This window comes from Amblyomma mixtum, chromosome 9 (genome assembly GCF_055824585.1).
Source record: "Amblyomma mixtum isolate Tamu chromosome 9, ASM5582458v1, whole genome shotgun sequence".
In the NCBI taxonomy this organism is placed as follows: domain Eukaryota; kingdom Metazoa; phylum Arthropoda; class Arachnida; order Ixodida; family Ixodidae; genus Amblyomma; species Amblyomma mixtum.
The window spans coordinates 49,484,468-49,501,023 of record NC_143020.1 but is presented as its reverse complement, the minus strand read 5'-3'; the positions used below and the strand labels follow the sequence as shown (position 1 = coordinate 49,501,023).

At 43.1% G+C, this 16,556-nt stretch overlaps 1 protein-coding gene across 1 annotated transcript in view; it reads left to right on the top strand.

The window, feature by feature from the left end:
* LOC149328939 (anoctamin-4) overlaps positions 1–16,556 on the top strand; it is a 61,025-nt gene that overhangs the window by 11,497 nt on the left and 32,972 nt on the right. Inside the window, exons 4-13 of the mRNA XM_089562020.1 lie at positions 658–815; positions 3,253–3,276; positions 5,096–5,202; positions 6,950–7,005; positions 7,960–8,016; positions 8,140–8,204; positions 8,939–9,073; positions 12,572–12,677; positions 13,843–13,903; positions 14,915–14,997. Of these exons, the coding sequence (XP_089418146.1) occupies positions 658–815; positions 3,253–3,276; positions 5,096–5,202; positions 6,950–7,005; positions 7,960–8,016; positions 8,140–8,204; positions 8,939–9,073; positions 12,572–12,677; positions 13,843–13,903; positions 14,915–14,997 (852 nt within the window). The remainder of the gene's footprint in view (positions 1–657; positions 816–3,252; positions 3,277–5,095; positions 5,203–6,949; positions 7,006–7,959; positions 8,017–8,139; positions 8,205–8,938; positions 9,074–12,571; positions 12,678–13,842; positions 13,904–14,914; positions 14,998–16,556) is intronic.

Sequence of the window (16,556 nt, the reverse complement as noted above, 5' to 3'; positions counted from 1 at the left end):
TCTACACGTTCCTAGCATTCTTAGAAACAGTGACTTATTGCCCCCTGTGTGGCCGATTTCCCCAATTAAATCGAATTAACGTCCGGCTCCCGCCTTTTTTTTTAATTCTCCCTCGTACGGTGGGCGGAGTCGACCAACGCGTCGAGCGCCTTTCATCCAGTCCCGTGGAGGCTTTGCTTTCGCTTTATTTTGTTTTTAGGTTTCCATGAATAAATAGTTTCATTCGCAGATAATATAGCCGCATATTAAGCCCGAAGAAATAAAAATACGCGCGGACTATTTGCTACTACGGACTACTACGTATTACTCCGCCGATGGCAGAGCGGCAAGCTTCCACGGGACTGAGTGAAAAGCGCTCCACGCGTTGGTCGACTCCGCCCACCGTACGAGGGAGAATTAAAAAAAAAAGGCGGGATCAGGACGTTAATTCGATTTGATTAGGGAAAACGGCCACACAGAGCAATAAATCGAGGTTTCTAAGAAAGCTCGGAACGTGTAGATCGAGTTCCCGCGGCAAAAAGACAAGTTCAGATTCCTCTTCAGTGCACCTTTAAGTTATTAAGTCGGTGAACACCTGAACCTATCGATAGTTCAGCTGTTTCGATTTACTTGAACTGACGTGTGAGTCGACTGTTGACGCGCTTCTGGTTTCCACAGCTGGAAGACGAATCCACCGAGATTGAAAACGAAAGCAAGCCCAATGCTCTGGAGGTGCTGTGGACCAAGATGTGGACCCCGTTTCCCTACAACAAGGAGCTCATACCCGACGAAAAGCAGTACTTCAACGCCGAATTTGTTCGTCACCGAGAGCATATGTAAGTACCTCAAGTTCGCATGCACAATCAGAAGAAAAAACAAGTTTTTTTTCGGAAGCTATGTCAAAAACATTTGTGACCACTTTAACGAGGAAGCACGCAGAAAGCCTTTCGATATTTTTTCGCCTCTGGTATAGTTTTTTCAGGCGCGCACATAACACATAGAGGCCAAACAGTGTTTAAGTTCGTTGTGAGGAATGAGATCAGCGTTATCCGGAACCACTGACACTCTTTTCTTGGAATGAAATGACACTTAGGACAGCGTCTTGGTTTAGCTACCTCGTATTCCCGGCATTCCCAAGTTGTATGAACTGTTCTTTAAAGGGCAGCTGCATCACTCTTTTAAGAATGTCGCGATATTCAAGGATTCAAATTTATATAGGCTGTAGGTAAAGCATGCCGAGTGTTTTTGCACTAGCATTTAAAATAGTGACGTAATCGACGATTGAATTTTGCGCTTCTCCTCAATGCACCGGAGGAGTGCAGGAAAACTCAGCGTGACGTCACGGAAGGCATGAATTTAAATTAGCGCTGTCGTCAGCCAAACCCTGCCCTGACGCGTTAGACGCTGCCAAACAACTATCGGCGGGGTTCGCCTTCGGTGGCGCTGTTTTCTTTCCTTCAAAGCAGGCGTTTTTGCGTTGGAAATGTACCGATACCTTCGATGACGTCATCATGCGCCCCCAACTTGGCGTTGTGCGCTGCGGAGAAGCTTGAAGGGCGCCCGGATTTTAATTGGTGGTTACTTCACTATTTCCAGTGCTAGCCCAAAAAGACTTCGCATGCTTTACCTGCAAGTTTCACATGTCCGACCCTCTTAAGCTCGTTGATTTCTAAAACCTATGCAGCTTCCCTTCAAGAAACTCGCATAGACGTTGGCGCCAGCTTGTCCTCTAGTAATTTTGAAAAAGTATACATCAGGCATGACACCCACGCAGGAATTACACCTTCAATAATACCGTGCTCACCTGCATATGTCTTTGGCATTCACGTACGGGGTAGAATCGTAGAGGAAACGAAAATTGTTGAGTTTAAATTCAAGACTTCGCAGTGAGCTATGGAAAGGAAAATGATTGATCTAACGTTGGGTTGGCAGATATGATAAAGAAGTTTGCGGGAATGAGGCGGGTGGACAGGTTTAATCGAAGAAATACACAGTAGGCTTTTGTTCTGCAGTGGGCAAGCCATGTTGATGATGACGGTAATTACGATAATGATGGTCTTACGCGTATAAGCTGCAACGAACCGCTACGATTCGACTGTGCAGGCCTTAATGAATGCGCACTGTTGTTATTGCATCTCTATTATCGTTTAGGAATAGTAAAAGAAATGCAACTAAGCTAAACTCTAAAGCTTCCTGTAATTACTTTGCCAGCAGTAGGTGAATGTAAAGAATGGCTTTTCCCTTAATGTCGTAAATTGTTCGTTGTTCGCCAAACCAAACCAAATATTTAGAATTTGTTTGCAGATAAGATTGAAAGGATTGCCCAAAGTGAAAGCCACGAATAATTTTGTGGATTTGATGTACCGTTTGCATTTGTATTAATTAAGTTTTTTATTTGCATTCATTAAATTAAAGCGATCAGGCCGAGTCCCACCGCTTCATTTCAAACAGGAATTCACGATATATTAATTTTTTTATGACCACGATATATTTTGATTTCCAATTTTTCTTCTCCACGAGTAGCGCAGGAAAAGAAATGGTTAAACAACTGCATTACAGATCGAACAGAATCTGAATTCATAAAAAGCAATACAACCAGCAACTTCATCCGTTACTTACTTACAAGCATGTCCCTGTATGTCAGTGCGTTCTTTACTATGCACCGATTAATCAAGTTATCTATGTTGCTTTGGTTTCCTATTTATGACCTTGCGGCGTATTTGATTCTTAGAGGAGTGTCCTCTGTCTTTTAAGAACTCACAACATATACATAAATATGCAAAACCAAAACGTTATTAACACTCTCAGACTGAAAACAGCTGTTCATGCTAAATGCAACTCATTCGAGCATTTCATAGCGCCAAAAGTGCCTCGAAGTCAATAGTAATTTCAGCAGAAAGATTCAAAGTAACAAAGAGCGTGTGTTAAATTTGATGTGTTTTTTTCTTCGCCTTCAGTTATTTCCTGCTGGACTGCTTCCTTTACCCTTTTCACAATGTCCGGCTGTAGTAGTGGCAATAACAGGAGAGCTTTGTAGTATTTTACTGTGGCTCTCTAGCAGACTCCGAACCTTTCAGTAACACTGTGCGGCTGCTTAGGTTTCATTAATGCAGGAGTTCTCAAATTGCTCTTGCGGCTAGCACCGATACAAACTTAGTGGAACTGTGCCAAATAATGCGCCTCATTGCGTAGTTTCGGGTGAGTAACGCTTCCTCCTTTCCACTGCCACTTTCCGGTGACGCTGGTCTACGTGCATACTCATTGGTCGCGCAGCGACGATGAGGAAGAGACCCAGTCGTAAGTGCGTCGAGCTTCACGTGCACGCATGCGATGGAGCAGGTGCCACGACGCCATGTTAGGCTTAAAACGGCCTGTAATACTCGCTGAGTGATTCCGCCTTTGAGGTTATGGAGGATTTGCTGAAAAAAATATCTCCCCTTATGTTACCTTTTTAGTAAGAGCGGTAAAGTCGCTTCCCGTAATGTTTGGCTCAATTAGATGTCGGAACTTATCTTGAAATAGTGCAACACTGCAATCTTTCTGATGCCCATGACGATAGTTACTCCATTAGGTCTTTCCCTCTATTTTAAGCCTATTAAATTCCACGTTCCACAAACCACCAAAAACAACAGGGACGTCGGCTTTCGCAGCTGTCCCTCTTCTAGCGCACGACCCGCTGCAGTTTGTTTGAATGTTTCTTTTAGTGATTTAGCAATTGTCTAGCGCAAAACATTTAGTTCAGTTCTTTCAAATGTTCTATAACTGAGCACTTGGGGATTGTATCACTCCCTGCAGCGCGCTACACACGTTGTGCTTTTCCGCACAATCGGCGCCTTTCCATCTTTCTCACCATAAGCAAAAAACAAAAGCTACTTTGAGGTGCTTGTTGTTCACATTATCGAGAAATTTGCTTTAGCATTTCTCTCCTATACCTTCAGGTAACTTCACTGTGCGTTCAGAAAAGGTATTAAAATCGCTACTGTTTTTAGTTCTTTCGAACTCTTGCACGCTACAAATTTATTCAGATCAAATTCTCAATAGCAGGATCCGACCGTTCAAAAGATTCCAGTTGTCAGAAACCTTATGTAGTCTAATGTGAGTGGCGCAGCACGAGCCACGATAAAGATATCATTGAGCTCATTTCCTTGAGAGAAGCCCCGTTAGTGAATTGGCAGTAATGAGAAACACAGTTGGAACCAATTAGGCACTAAATTCAAGCAGTAGAATTCCAATTGTTCCAAGTTCTACTAAAGCGAGTTCGAAATGCAATGTTTTGGCTGCGAAGTTACCAGGAAAATGGCTGACGTGTCACCTGCTTCAGGTAGTAGCTGTAGCACTCCCGCCATAATCCCCACGGCCTTTCCTCCATGGTACCCACGTATTACCCACCTATCACGTAGTTAGTCCAGCCTTCAATAGACATAGTGTACCTTTTGTGTGTGTCGCTTGTTGTAGTTGCATAGATGTGTGTGTGTGTCACCGATGCAACGTACGTGATGGCAAAAGCACCGCATTTGCTCGTTGTTTATTGTACGCTGTGTGTCCGTGCTCGCCGTGTGTTACATCGTGTGTCGCAACTAGCTCACGTGACTGTATTTTCTTCTGACATCATCACCACCTAGGTTCACAAATGACAAGGGACGGGTTAATCGTAACAGTACACGCAGAAGCTTTTAATGTCCATTTTTCTGACGCAATATGTATCAATGAAAATTTTCTGTCACCTTCAAGGACGTGAAATCAGATGCGCTTAGTGGCTTACAAGTGAATTTTGTCGAAGAAAGGGCAACAAAATGCAATCACCAACGACTCCGTGCTTTCTAAGTTTCTCACGGCTGATTTTTCTACCCACGCAAACATCACCACTGCAACTACAAATAATTCAAGCTTGTATGTTCCTAACCCGTAATGTAGCTAACTAAAATGAATTCACCATACTTTTAAGACGTTACGTTTAAGATAACAATACAATATTATACCTCGAGCTTGGCGCTTGATGGCTTTAGCTGCCTATTTGCCATTAAACCCAACACAGCCCAATACAATAGCAATACAATACTCATAGAAGTGCAGTTGGCTCAGATTTATTTTCAGTCATCGTGCTTTGTATGCGCAGGTACATAATACAAAATAAAGACACGGTTTTCTCGCAAGCGATTAGGAGCCGGATTGCGTGGGAAGTCCTTATGCGGACGACGTACGATGACAATGATCGACAAAAAGGTGAGTAAAGCTTAACTTAGGCCTTTATTTTGTTCAAATACTCCAAGAGCGTACAGAAATATGATGCCACGAGATATAAGCCGTAATCAAAATATTAAACAAATTCTTTGAAACAGTTGCGAGTCATTGCTTTCATGCGTTATATCCTCTCGTCTTTGTGTGCTGCTAATACCATCGTGAAAGAATAGAGAGTTACCCGGCTGTCTATTCTGCTCATCTGAACTCCTAAGGATATGGGGCGGCCTATTTTAATTTTTTTGTTGTGAATGTTTAACTTACCAACATGGACGTAATCAGCGTAGCTGTTTGGTAGCCAAAACTGTGAGGAGGGCAAGCCAGGTGATTGAAGTCCAATTTTCAATTAATACAAATTCATAAACAGGAGTTAAAAGCAATTATCTAGTATGGTTGTACTAGATGCAGTACTGCAGTACAGTAACATGGTGTGGGGCACAACTGGTGTGACCAATTTGCGCAGGCTACATTTACTGCAGAAAAGAGCCGTGCGTTATATTGCTGATGTACATTACACTTTCTCCACGAAGCCTCTTTTTTCAAAGTTTGATATTCTTCCTGTGTTTTGTTTATACAATTATAGGTTGATTGTACGCTATAAAGCTTTCGTTAAACTTCATATGGATTATGCAATTCGTCTTGCAAGACTACAGGTGAACACAAGTGATCGTCAAACCAGATACAAAGAAATATGGTTCGTACCCACCCCTAGGACATCCTACGAGGAACAATCTTTATCTTACACGTTGCGCTCATTGCTAAATTTACTAAACCATGTGGAGTTTGATCCTACCTGTAACCGAAACGACATCGTCAAACACTTTTGCCAACTTGTTTTTTTGCAGGACTAAAATAATTTCATTTTTTTTTCGCGACATCTTCTGTTTATACTGTTAATTATTTGTACTGACATTTTTTTGTGTTTCTTTTGTGTTTGCCACTTTCAGTGTGTCTTTGATACTTGTATCTTTTTGTAACTTTGATGTATGACTGGCCGTCATCTTGCTGTTTGCCAACTAGTAAGGGGTCGGGACCTCGTCAAGCTCTCAGAGCTTTTAGTCCCGTACTCCTCCTTCTCAAAGGAAATAAAGGTGATTGATTGATTGATTGATTGATTGATTGATTGATTGATTGATTGATTGATTGATTGATTGATTGATTGATTGATTGATTGATTGATTGATTGATTGATTGATTGATTGATTGATTGATTGATTGATTGATTGATTGATTGATTGATTGATTGATTGATTGATTGAAGTAGACACATTAGAAAACTGAGGAGCAAAGAGAAAGTTTTTTTTGATGTGATGAGCGTAAGTTAAGCGGTGAGGTAGATACTGACTTGCCGTGGTATAAGCAGGTGCAATGCAATTTTGTAAAAAAAAATGGCGCCTGTGTTGTCCTCTGCGTTGCATCCGTTTTTCAGCGTTACAGGTTTCGTCATAAATGTAGTAGCGATAAAAAATGCAAAAGGAGTACTTATATGTTTATGCAGTAGTCAGAATAGAGTAACGCTGAGAGCATGGTCGATTTATCTTAGTTTCGGAAAGACCTACTGCAACTTCACTAAACGGCAACTGCTATCACAAAACTCTGCTCAGTAGCGTTCTCAAGAAGCTAAACTAACCTTTCCATGTGCTTAATCCAATTAAGCGTCCCATGTGCGTCAGAGCGATTTCGGGTCCGTAAAACACTGAAACACTCGCGTTCGTCTCCTTTACCTTTTCAGGCATTTACAGGCTCCTGAACGAACAGGTCTACCTGGCAGCCTACCCATTGCATGATGTAAGTGTCCACAACTAGCTGCGATTCTTCTTTTACGTTCACTGCCACTTGAATGATAGATGGACATAAGTCTCTAGTTTCCACAAGTTAACAGCACGTTCAAAGTGCCTTGCTCAGTGAGTTTTCCCGAAAACTTCCGGAACGCTTAGCAACCGATGGCTCAACAGTCTTTAGTTCGCGAATACTCGTGTTCCGTCCAGAAAAAAGTTGTTTTTTATTCGATGTTTAGATAACAAGCAGAAGAAAATAAAATGTGGGGATGGGCACGAAGGGTACCGATCGTCGCGTGTGACTTTCTTACGTGCATCATTTGTTTTGCTGACGTACCTGTCATGAAACACAAACTGCATGCCCAGCGTATTGCCCTTGTTAAATAATAAATCGTTAACACTAGTTACAGCGTCTGCAAAAGGCTACAAAAGACAGCCACGTAATTCTTCCAGATCTCTGCATTTGAAGGCAACTACAAAACAGAGGTTTGTTGGGCCAGTTGGTTCATGATTAATTCCGAAAACCGCGTGAAACACGGGACAGAGAAAAGAAAACAATACACACAGCGCTGACTCGTCAGTGCTGTAAGCGCTGTGTGTGTTGCTTCTTCTCTCTTTGCCGTCTTTCACGCTGTTTTCTACATTAAGAAGACTTCTCCGGACCTCAAAACCACGACTGCAGCCCCTACCAACTTAGCAAACCAGGACGACTTTCTACTGTGAGGGGCGAGATCAAACTGAGCAAAAATTTAAACTGCAGAAGTTTTCATTCGAGCTACGAATCTTATTTCAAGTGCTAAGATATGAGAAAGCTTTATAAGCCTCTTTTGCCCACACGACAGCACACAGCTGCATTTTAATGTGTGATAAGTTCCATAATTGAAAATCTATTTCAACAAGTACAACTCAAAACTCATTCATTTTTTTAGTTATTCACTTTTTTATCTTCGACTTCTCCGCGCAGGGCCCTTGCGGCAGGGGACCATTCGACCCCCTTACGGAGGCTCCCACTGAGCGGAGGGTATAATGGTTTGATCATAAATGGCTTCAACTTGGCATACTAACTGCTCTGATTCGAACAGGCAGTGAACGACTGCTGCACGGACCATATATATTCCAAATGATATTTTATTTCCTATTGCAGTTACTATACAGCGAATGGGCCCGTCCTGCTGCGTGGTACAAGGAGCAACCACTTGTTCTCATCAGGCTAGTATTTCGTGCCCCTTAATATTTCACGCTTCAAACACTGCTTGTTGTGCAGGCTAATATACTGTCGATGCACCTAATAATAACACGCTAAGGCCTGCTTTTAACGTGAAAACATATTCTTTTAAATGAATAGTTTGGCTTCCCCGAGGCACACGTAGGCAATTTTAGTCTCAATTATTGTTCCAGGAATTCCACTGAACAAAACAAAATTCTGAGCGGGTGCAGAGTAGCTACAGTACTATAATGGTTATTTTGAACACTTTTGTCATTTATTTATGAGCATTTTTTTCTGCGAAGCCACAGCTTACAATATTTTCTTCCTTTTGTTAGTTGTTTTTGCCTGCAAATCAGATCTTTCCTCTCCTATTACTTTTTTTTTTATCCAGAAACTGCAATCTTGACGACCGCGAAATCTGAACTCTAAGCAAGTGCTTTCTCAGGCACAGACGCGATGCCTATATTTTGTGACTCAGGGTTGTGAGGACGCTGTGTGCGTGTACGTAATCTGCTTGGTCCTCTTAGTCAGGAGTATCATGTTAAGCGCATAGTCAACCAGTCATCTCTAGATAATTTTCAAGAACTGTCTCTTCTTCTCCGTTATAAAATTCCCAAACGCCCATGACTATAAGAACAAATATTACACAAAGCTTGAAGGTGCTACTCTTGTGAAGATTAATTCGCTATCAAAGGCCAGAAGTTTGCCGCTCTATCTAGAGGTTCACAATTCGCAGGCGCTACTTCGGTGAGAAGACAGGTTTGTACTTTGCCTGGCTGGGATTCTACACCTCTATGCTGTTTCTGCCAGCCGTAGTGGGAGTCATGACAACGCTGTACGGCATCTTCGAGATGGCCACGAACACACCGACGTGAGTAGACGGAAAGGGGATTTTCGTTGACGAGCAGACCGCGTCTAAACCTGTACAGAAGGAAAAATACGATCCACTTTCGTAGCATATTTGTCCTGCGCTTAAAGCATATAGCCTTGCGCTCATCGATACCTACCCAGAAAAGTTGTCGATGCGAGCGCTACATGCACATTTCCTTAGAGCCAACATCACATGATTCTCTCGTATGATTGTGTTTTGTGCTTTGTGTTTCTTGGTGCCTTTTATTTTTTTATTGATTCTTTGTTTTTGCCGTAAAATGTCTTCTAATTTCTACTACCGCTAATGTTACGTTTTTCAGGATTTCCAAAACTTAAAATTATTAAACTGAAGGTGTTTCAATCTGAGTGTGTTTGAAATTTTTATGTTTAAAGCCTGATGTGTTTTAGAATTGTGTTTCGAATGTATTTCAAACTGCATGTGCTGTCATTTGGAGTGTTTTTGTTCTGTAGGGAGCAAATTTTAAGCCTGTGAGGTGAAGTGTGAAATTGAATCCTGTATAATGTGTACCAGCACTACTGCCGAACTGTACATAGAGGGGGCCCGGCTTTGTCAAGACGCAGTTATGCGGCTTTTACCCGTCACCCCCTTTTCTCCTTGAGAGAGAAAATAAAGACGATTCTTTCTTCTTTCTGCTAATGACTGACATAAATATCAAGGTGAAAGTAGTGCGATTTAAATCAGGGAGATTAGGAAGTACAGTTTTCTTCGTAAGTTTTGAGCCCTCCGTATTTGCTGCTGCGCAACCTGTCGGTGACCTAGTAGCAGAATTCGTATTAGGAGGGTTTGAAAAGATGAGGAGAAAAGTTCTTGTTATTCTTTAGCAATATGAAGTGCTGCAAGTCTAACTTCAGTATCCAGGAGCACACTCTGAAATCCTAAAACTTTGATTAATCACGCTCTGAACTACTGCGGATCAACTGAGTAATGGTTTCTTTGTGGAAGAGTTACGGTGTTATGATTCAGTTCAGAAGGTCTCAATTGTAAGATCATAAGAACTGATCATTCCTTCAAAGCTTTGGACTACTGCACTTAGACAATAATAAGCATCGTGACTGGAAAGCCCAGCGTAGGTTACCACACTGGGGACAGCTTCGTATCATCTGCCAGGAGTCTGCTCTGTGTTTCTCTGCAGCCCATTATTTGGATGTGTCCACTATGCACGACCTACTCTTCCAATACTCCAACAACATCAGCCTTCGTCAAACTGTAGCTTGTAACTGGTAACTTTATGCTTTACTAATGTAAGTGACTGTGTTAAGGGAAAATGACGGAACCCAACAGCTACCGAAACCAAGGAGCATAGGGGAGGTTTTTTTTTATCGTAGTTTTTCATCTGTGGGAGACTAATGAAAGCAGAAGAAAAAACATTTTTCTTCTACTTTTATTAATCTCCCACTGATGAGAAACCGCAAATTAAAAAAAATCTACTATGATTCTTGGTTTCTGTGGATGATGGCTCCCGCCATGTACGCCATAAAGAGTGCCTCTTTTCAATTCACTTGTATGCTTAATATGTTAGGTGAAATATTTCGCACTGCAGTATATTCAGTGCGTGACGATCTAAAGCATTTACATGCTCTTGCGTTGCTAGCAATGATGGCCATCATAATTTACATCGTTGGCTATCACGAGTTTACAACTCTTACTTAATTTTGCCTAATACAACATGCTGCCGTACATAAACTATTTTTTTTTTCTATTTCATTGCATTCTTACGTAGTAATGAAGTGCATGAAATTCGGAGCCAGGTTTTTCTGAAAAGCAGATAAACTGTGCGCAACACGGGTCTTTGGATTACATGGTAGAGAGAAAGGCTGCTTAAAGCTTTCGAAGTTGATAATATCATTTGAAATGGTTTCATTTTCTGCAATTATGCGTTTCGTATTGAGGAATTTTTGCACAAGAAACTTTTTCAATTAACTGGGGCTCATTTACGAACCCCTCAGACAGGTCGCAAGCCGCTACACATGTGATGGACAATCGCTTTTACCCTAGCCGTCGCCATGGCTCAGTGGTTATGATGCTCGGCTGCTTACCCGCGCGATTCACATTCGATCTCTGCCACGGCGGTCGCATTTCGGTGGAAGCGAAATGCTAGACGTGCGTGTAATGTGCAGTGTCAGTGCGCATTAAAGAACCCTAGGTGATTAAGATCGTCCGAAGCCCTCCACTATGGCAACTCTGATAGCCCGAGTCCTTTACTGACGCTAAACCTCGTAAACCAAAACCAAACCATGATATTTTCCTATACTGTTTGTTCAAACACCTTGTGATAATTTTCGGAAAAAAATATAAAAGTTCGACCAACACCACCAACGCCCCGCCGCGGTGGCTCAGTGGTTATCGCGCTCGGCTGCTGACCCGAGAGACGCGGGTTCGATCCCGGCCGCGGCCGCCGAATTTCGATGGATGCGAAATTCTAGAGGCCTGTGTGCTGTGCGATGTCAGTACACGTTAAAGAACCCCAGGTGGTCGAAATTATTCCGGAGCCCTTCACTACAGCGTCCCTTGCGTCCTTTGCCTGAGTTGCTTTGGGGCGTTAAGAATGGGTACAGCAAAAACCATCTCTGATTTCTTGATCATTGCGGCCGTCAGGGTAAATCGCCGTGCGCATTCTTTCTACGCCGCTGTTATCTTGTCCTTGTGAAGCCAGCTGGACGTCGCTACCACCAAGTAGGTGAAACATACTGCTAAATGGTTAAACCACAGGGCCAGGTAGCGAAAACTAAGCTGAACTGCACACCGCACCTGAGAAACAGTGCGCAGTGTTCACGGATGGGGTTGGAGATGAGGGGAACTGTGATGTCCTTGGTGTCAATGGCGACTCGCAGAGGTCCGTGTGCACTGAGCTGCCTGGCATCGTTCAACGGGGCGCACATCCTAGTTGCGTGAGTTTTGGCGTACAAGGTCGCACCGGCTACACAACTTTCCCGCGGCAAAGCCGAATAATCGTCCTGAGGAACGCTCCTTGCGGGCTCTGCTTGACACGGGAAAAGTATTGCGCGTATTTGGGGCGCTGCTCAACACAGCGGGTTAGGCCCGGTAATTTCAATTTGCCGCAGCAAATTGTTACGAAACCCTTTCTCATCATTATATATCTATATGCTGTACCCGAAATGGACAGCAGGACTTCTTTTGGTTGGTTATGCAGGATGTTTCACCAAAGCCTTGCCACAATTTTTAAAAAACAGGCGTTTTCAGTTAGAAGAACGCTTTTCTCGCCATATAATTGCCAAGGGTGTACTACATCAGAATACAGCTATGACGTGCTAAGAGCAGGCTGGTTAACTAATGTTGAATAGTTGACTTTCGAACTATTTCTGTTGGGCTCCTTAATTGCTGAAAGACATGTAGCCCGCCGTAAATAAAATGCATATCAGTTTTTAGAATTTTGAATATGCGCTGATTTGGTAATTTTGAAAATTAGCTGATTTACTGATTGGTCAAATTTGATCGTTTTCCTTGTCCTCTTGCAAGGGCCGAGACCTGTGATCCTGACATTGCCGGCAACTTTGTCCTCTGCCCGGGCTGCAAGAAACGCTGCACTTACGATTACCTTTACACCAAGTGTACCTTCAGCAAGGCAAGTGAGCTTTGCGTTCGCACAGCAAAGTACACAATTATGTAGGTGCTATTTAGTGATGAATCCTTTCGCAACTAAGCACTCCTTGTCATAACCCTTTGAACCATCGTCGAGGCTGTTGTTTGTCTATAGCTACTTCTAGTTTACAAATATCATTCGGCGCTATTCTCATTCACATGAGAGGCAGGTATTTTAGAGCTGCCTGTGAGTGTGTTAATACTGTAGGGCGTATTCATATCCGAGTCGAACAAAACACAGGTGTCTCGCGGAACTTGTGAATGTGAGCAGTATGTTCCCGATATCCTTTGCCTATATCGTCCTTGCAACACCCCGCCTAAGTGTCTGTGGATGGCTTTTAGCCAGCTGAAAATGAATGTTCTTGGAGGCCATGATTCTTCAAATGTAATCTAACCGTTCCATAGCCCACAAGACGTTCCTTTACTCCTAGAATACCTTAACTCTGTGGAACCAAAAATTCCTTGTTCACTTTTGGTGCAACATTATATGTGCAAGCGCTTTACTTAAGTTTTGTTCCTTCTCTCTTCTTACCCATCCTTTGTTTTTTCCCTCTTTCCTAAAATCATGGCAGCCAACCGGCCATGCCTTGTTTTCCAGTGCTATTTTCTTCGCTACCAATTCTCTGCTTCCCCACTCCAATGGGTTAGACGTTCTGTAAAGATAACTTGCCGAAACCTTAAAACCTGCCATGCGATTTCACAATTATTCATAAATACCCATGGTTTATTTGGAGAGCAAAGCAATAAAGGCACAACAGTCTAAATTTTTTCTTCGTAGAAAACTAGCTCACTTCTAGCGTCACGGACTGGTGAAAGGTCCCACAAATGTTCACACTCACCCACACCAGTGTTTTTTTGAGCGTCAAGTTTCATTTCCTACTATATTTTCCCATGAGAGAAAACCAAGCTTCATGGTGCTGTTGAGGTCAGTGTCCGCTTAACTGAATGAACGAAAGGGCCATAACCCATAGAGGGTGTTAGCCTCTCTTTCTGAGTCGTTGCAATAAAATAGAGTGCCGTCGTTGTCTTGAAAGCCAGCTGCATCTTTCATCACAGGTAGAGCCGTCATCTAGCAAAGAAACAAACAACGATTTGCCGCACGCGATAGTTCTCTACCCGCGTAAGCATCTTTCTCATTTACGCCCCAGATCGTGTACATGTTTGATAACCCGGCCACCGTTGGATTCTCAATATTCATGGCCCTGTGGGGTAAGTGTGCCGACCACTATTCTCCTCAGCTTTACCGCCTTATAGCGTGCAAAGAAGTTCTTGCAGTGCGTGTGTGTGTGTTGCTCTACGCACAAAGCATAACAAGTCTTTTCACTAGCTGCAGCGGCAAGAGCTACTAAAATATGTGGGTTTATTAATGCCGTGAGGACGGTAAATGCATAGCTAAATTCATGCACAGCAGAAAACAGGAAAGTATGCCGTCCGTATGCAACGTCTCTTTGCTTATATGCACACTGATACTATAAAGGTTGTAATTTCCAGTGATTTCGTTCTCAATAATCATGTTTGCTGGTCGTCAAATTGATTAGTTAAAAGAACATTCAGAAATGCTTCATGGAACATAATATATCAAAATTAAAACAAAAACGTAAATTTTAAAAACTTGATTAAGGATGCTATAAAAAATACTTTTAAAGAACGAAAGAAAAACCTTCCGGTTGCCCGGAATGGTGTTTGCAGTGAATGTCTTGTGTTCTTGCGATTGTCCCACCAAAACTCATGTTAGAACCGATTCCATTGCTTTTATATGGTATGCTTGAGTCATCACATTCTAGAATGTTTTACTACTTTCCATCCGACCCTTCGACCCACTAATCTATCTTAATTCTCGCACAAATCCAGAAAAAAAAACACCTTACTTCATTTTCTGAGTAGGGCCGGCTTCCAAAATTTTGAGGTCCTGTGGAATTTTTTTTCGTAAGCCAACTTCCACATATTGGGTACCACTTGCCACGGTGAACATGATGCTCATAATCTGTTGGCCAGGTAGCCTCCGGCCATGGGCAGTGTGTGACTACGTCACAGAATCACGTGGCCTCTACCAAACAGGATGACCCAATAAGGCAGGTTGTGACGGCGTCACAAAGTCACGTCTCTCGACCAATCAGGAAATTTCGGAAAAAGCGGAAGCTGCATGACTACAACCTGAATGTTGTCGCATTAGGACGTATGCTAGAAATCATCTGATGAATCTTTTTATACTTCGCACAGCCACCATCTTTATCGAGCTTTGGAAGAGGCGACAGTGCGTTTTGGGGTGGGAGTGGAACCTGGCTGACATCGACTCGCTCACGGTGAGACCACTACACTGGAAACGCCCATAAGTCAAGAATAGCGCAGTGTTAGTGCTTTTCAAGTGTGAAGCACCGAATCGATAAATAAGCAAAAACCAAAACTTCACACAGGTGGGGCTTGCAATCAAACACACCTGCATATCACTGACGTGTCGCTCTTGTTGCTACTGTCCAGTCTCGTCGACTGCGATAGCAGAACGCCTTTGCTCCTTCAGAATCCGGCTTTTTGCATACGGACGCTTTGCGCATGCGCGCATCTGCCTCCAGCTCCACTTGTCGAAAACCGGCAACTCCTACTGCGCATGCGCAGTTCATGATAGTGACAGGCGCATGCGACAGATGGCGGTAGCTGTCAAGCACGCCCTTGCCTCTTCGCAGGCACAGCTGCTTCCTCGCTGAACCAGATCACACCTGTGTCTCCCGCGTGCGTTTGTTTTCAACCCGTAGCAGAAGAATTTCCTCCGCTCCCCAGAGGGCGCCATTTCTTCTGAAAAATGCGGATTCTGTCGACGTCAGGAGCCTGCAAAACACTCGGGCATACCCTTACCATGCTCCCACACTTTTATCATGCTGAGCTGGTAACAAAGTTTGTTTATTACATAGTTACAACATGCAAGCTGCAGCGAAACTGTTGTTGCAGCTGATAGTAAAGTTCAAAAGGGTTGAGAATTGGGCGAGTTGGTACGAATTCATACTGCTGTGGCACCACGAGGACAGGGACGGAGACAGACTTGCGACAACACCTGTCACCTTTGTAACCTTGTTCTGACTGTGCATGTAACCGTTGGTTTTGTCTATATATTTTGTGATTTTAATAAATTTGTCAGTTGTTAGTGAGCACTTGTGTTTTCGTCACTCTGTCTCCGTTCCTGTCCTCGTGGTGCCACAGCAGTATGACCTGATAGTAATACTGGTGCGCTGAAATTGTATAACACCGCCGGAAAAAATATTGGCACGATAAGTCATGTAATACACACGAAGTAAAAATTGTGATTTTGAGAGCCTAAGGAAAACTCGTGCTATTTTGGTTCTTTCATCGAACAATAGCTTCCGGCAGAACTGCCTTCCATTCGGGCATTCTTCTGTGTTGTGTCGCATTTAAATGTCATAGTAATGAAGTAAGTTAACCGTAGCATCGCAGGTAGTTGAATTTTACACACATTTAAAGGATTGGAGCAACGATCCTCAAAGCTTCCCAGGGTTGCGCGCTCTTGAATAACTCAGTTTTGCTTTCAGCAAAAATACGAAAGTGCGGCACGTTGAGCATAGAGTGAAGTAAAATAATTAATGAAGGGTTGTTGATCCATTTTGAAGTTGCCTGCAGCCAGCTGAAGAGTACTAAAAACGATGCAGCCTGACCAATGGTACAGAGCTCCATAGTACATTGCAAAGTACTGTCGCGAGTAAAAAAGATCAGCACACATGACGGAGCACCGGAGCGCCGGAATGGCAACGCGTGCGCGTGGAGCTGCGGGTGGCGAAGAGGCTGATAACGAGAGGGCCGGGCCGTTCCCATTCTACAGTATTAGGCGAGTTCAGCGAACTGTCACGGACCAGCA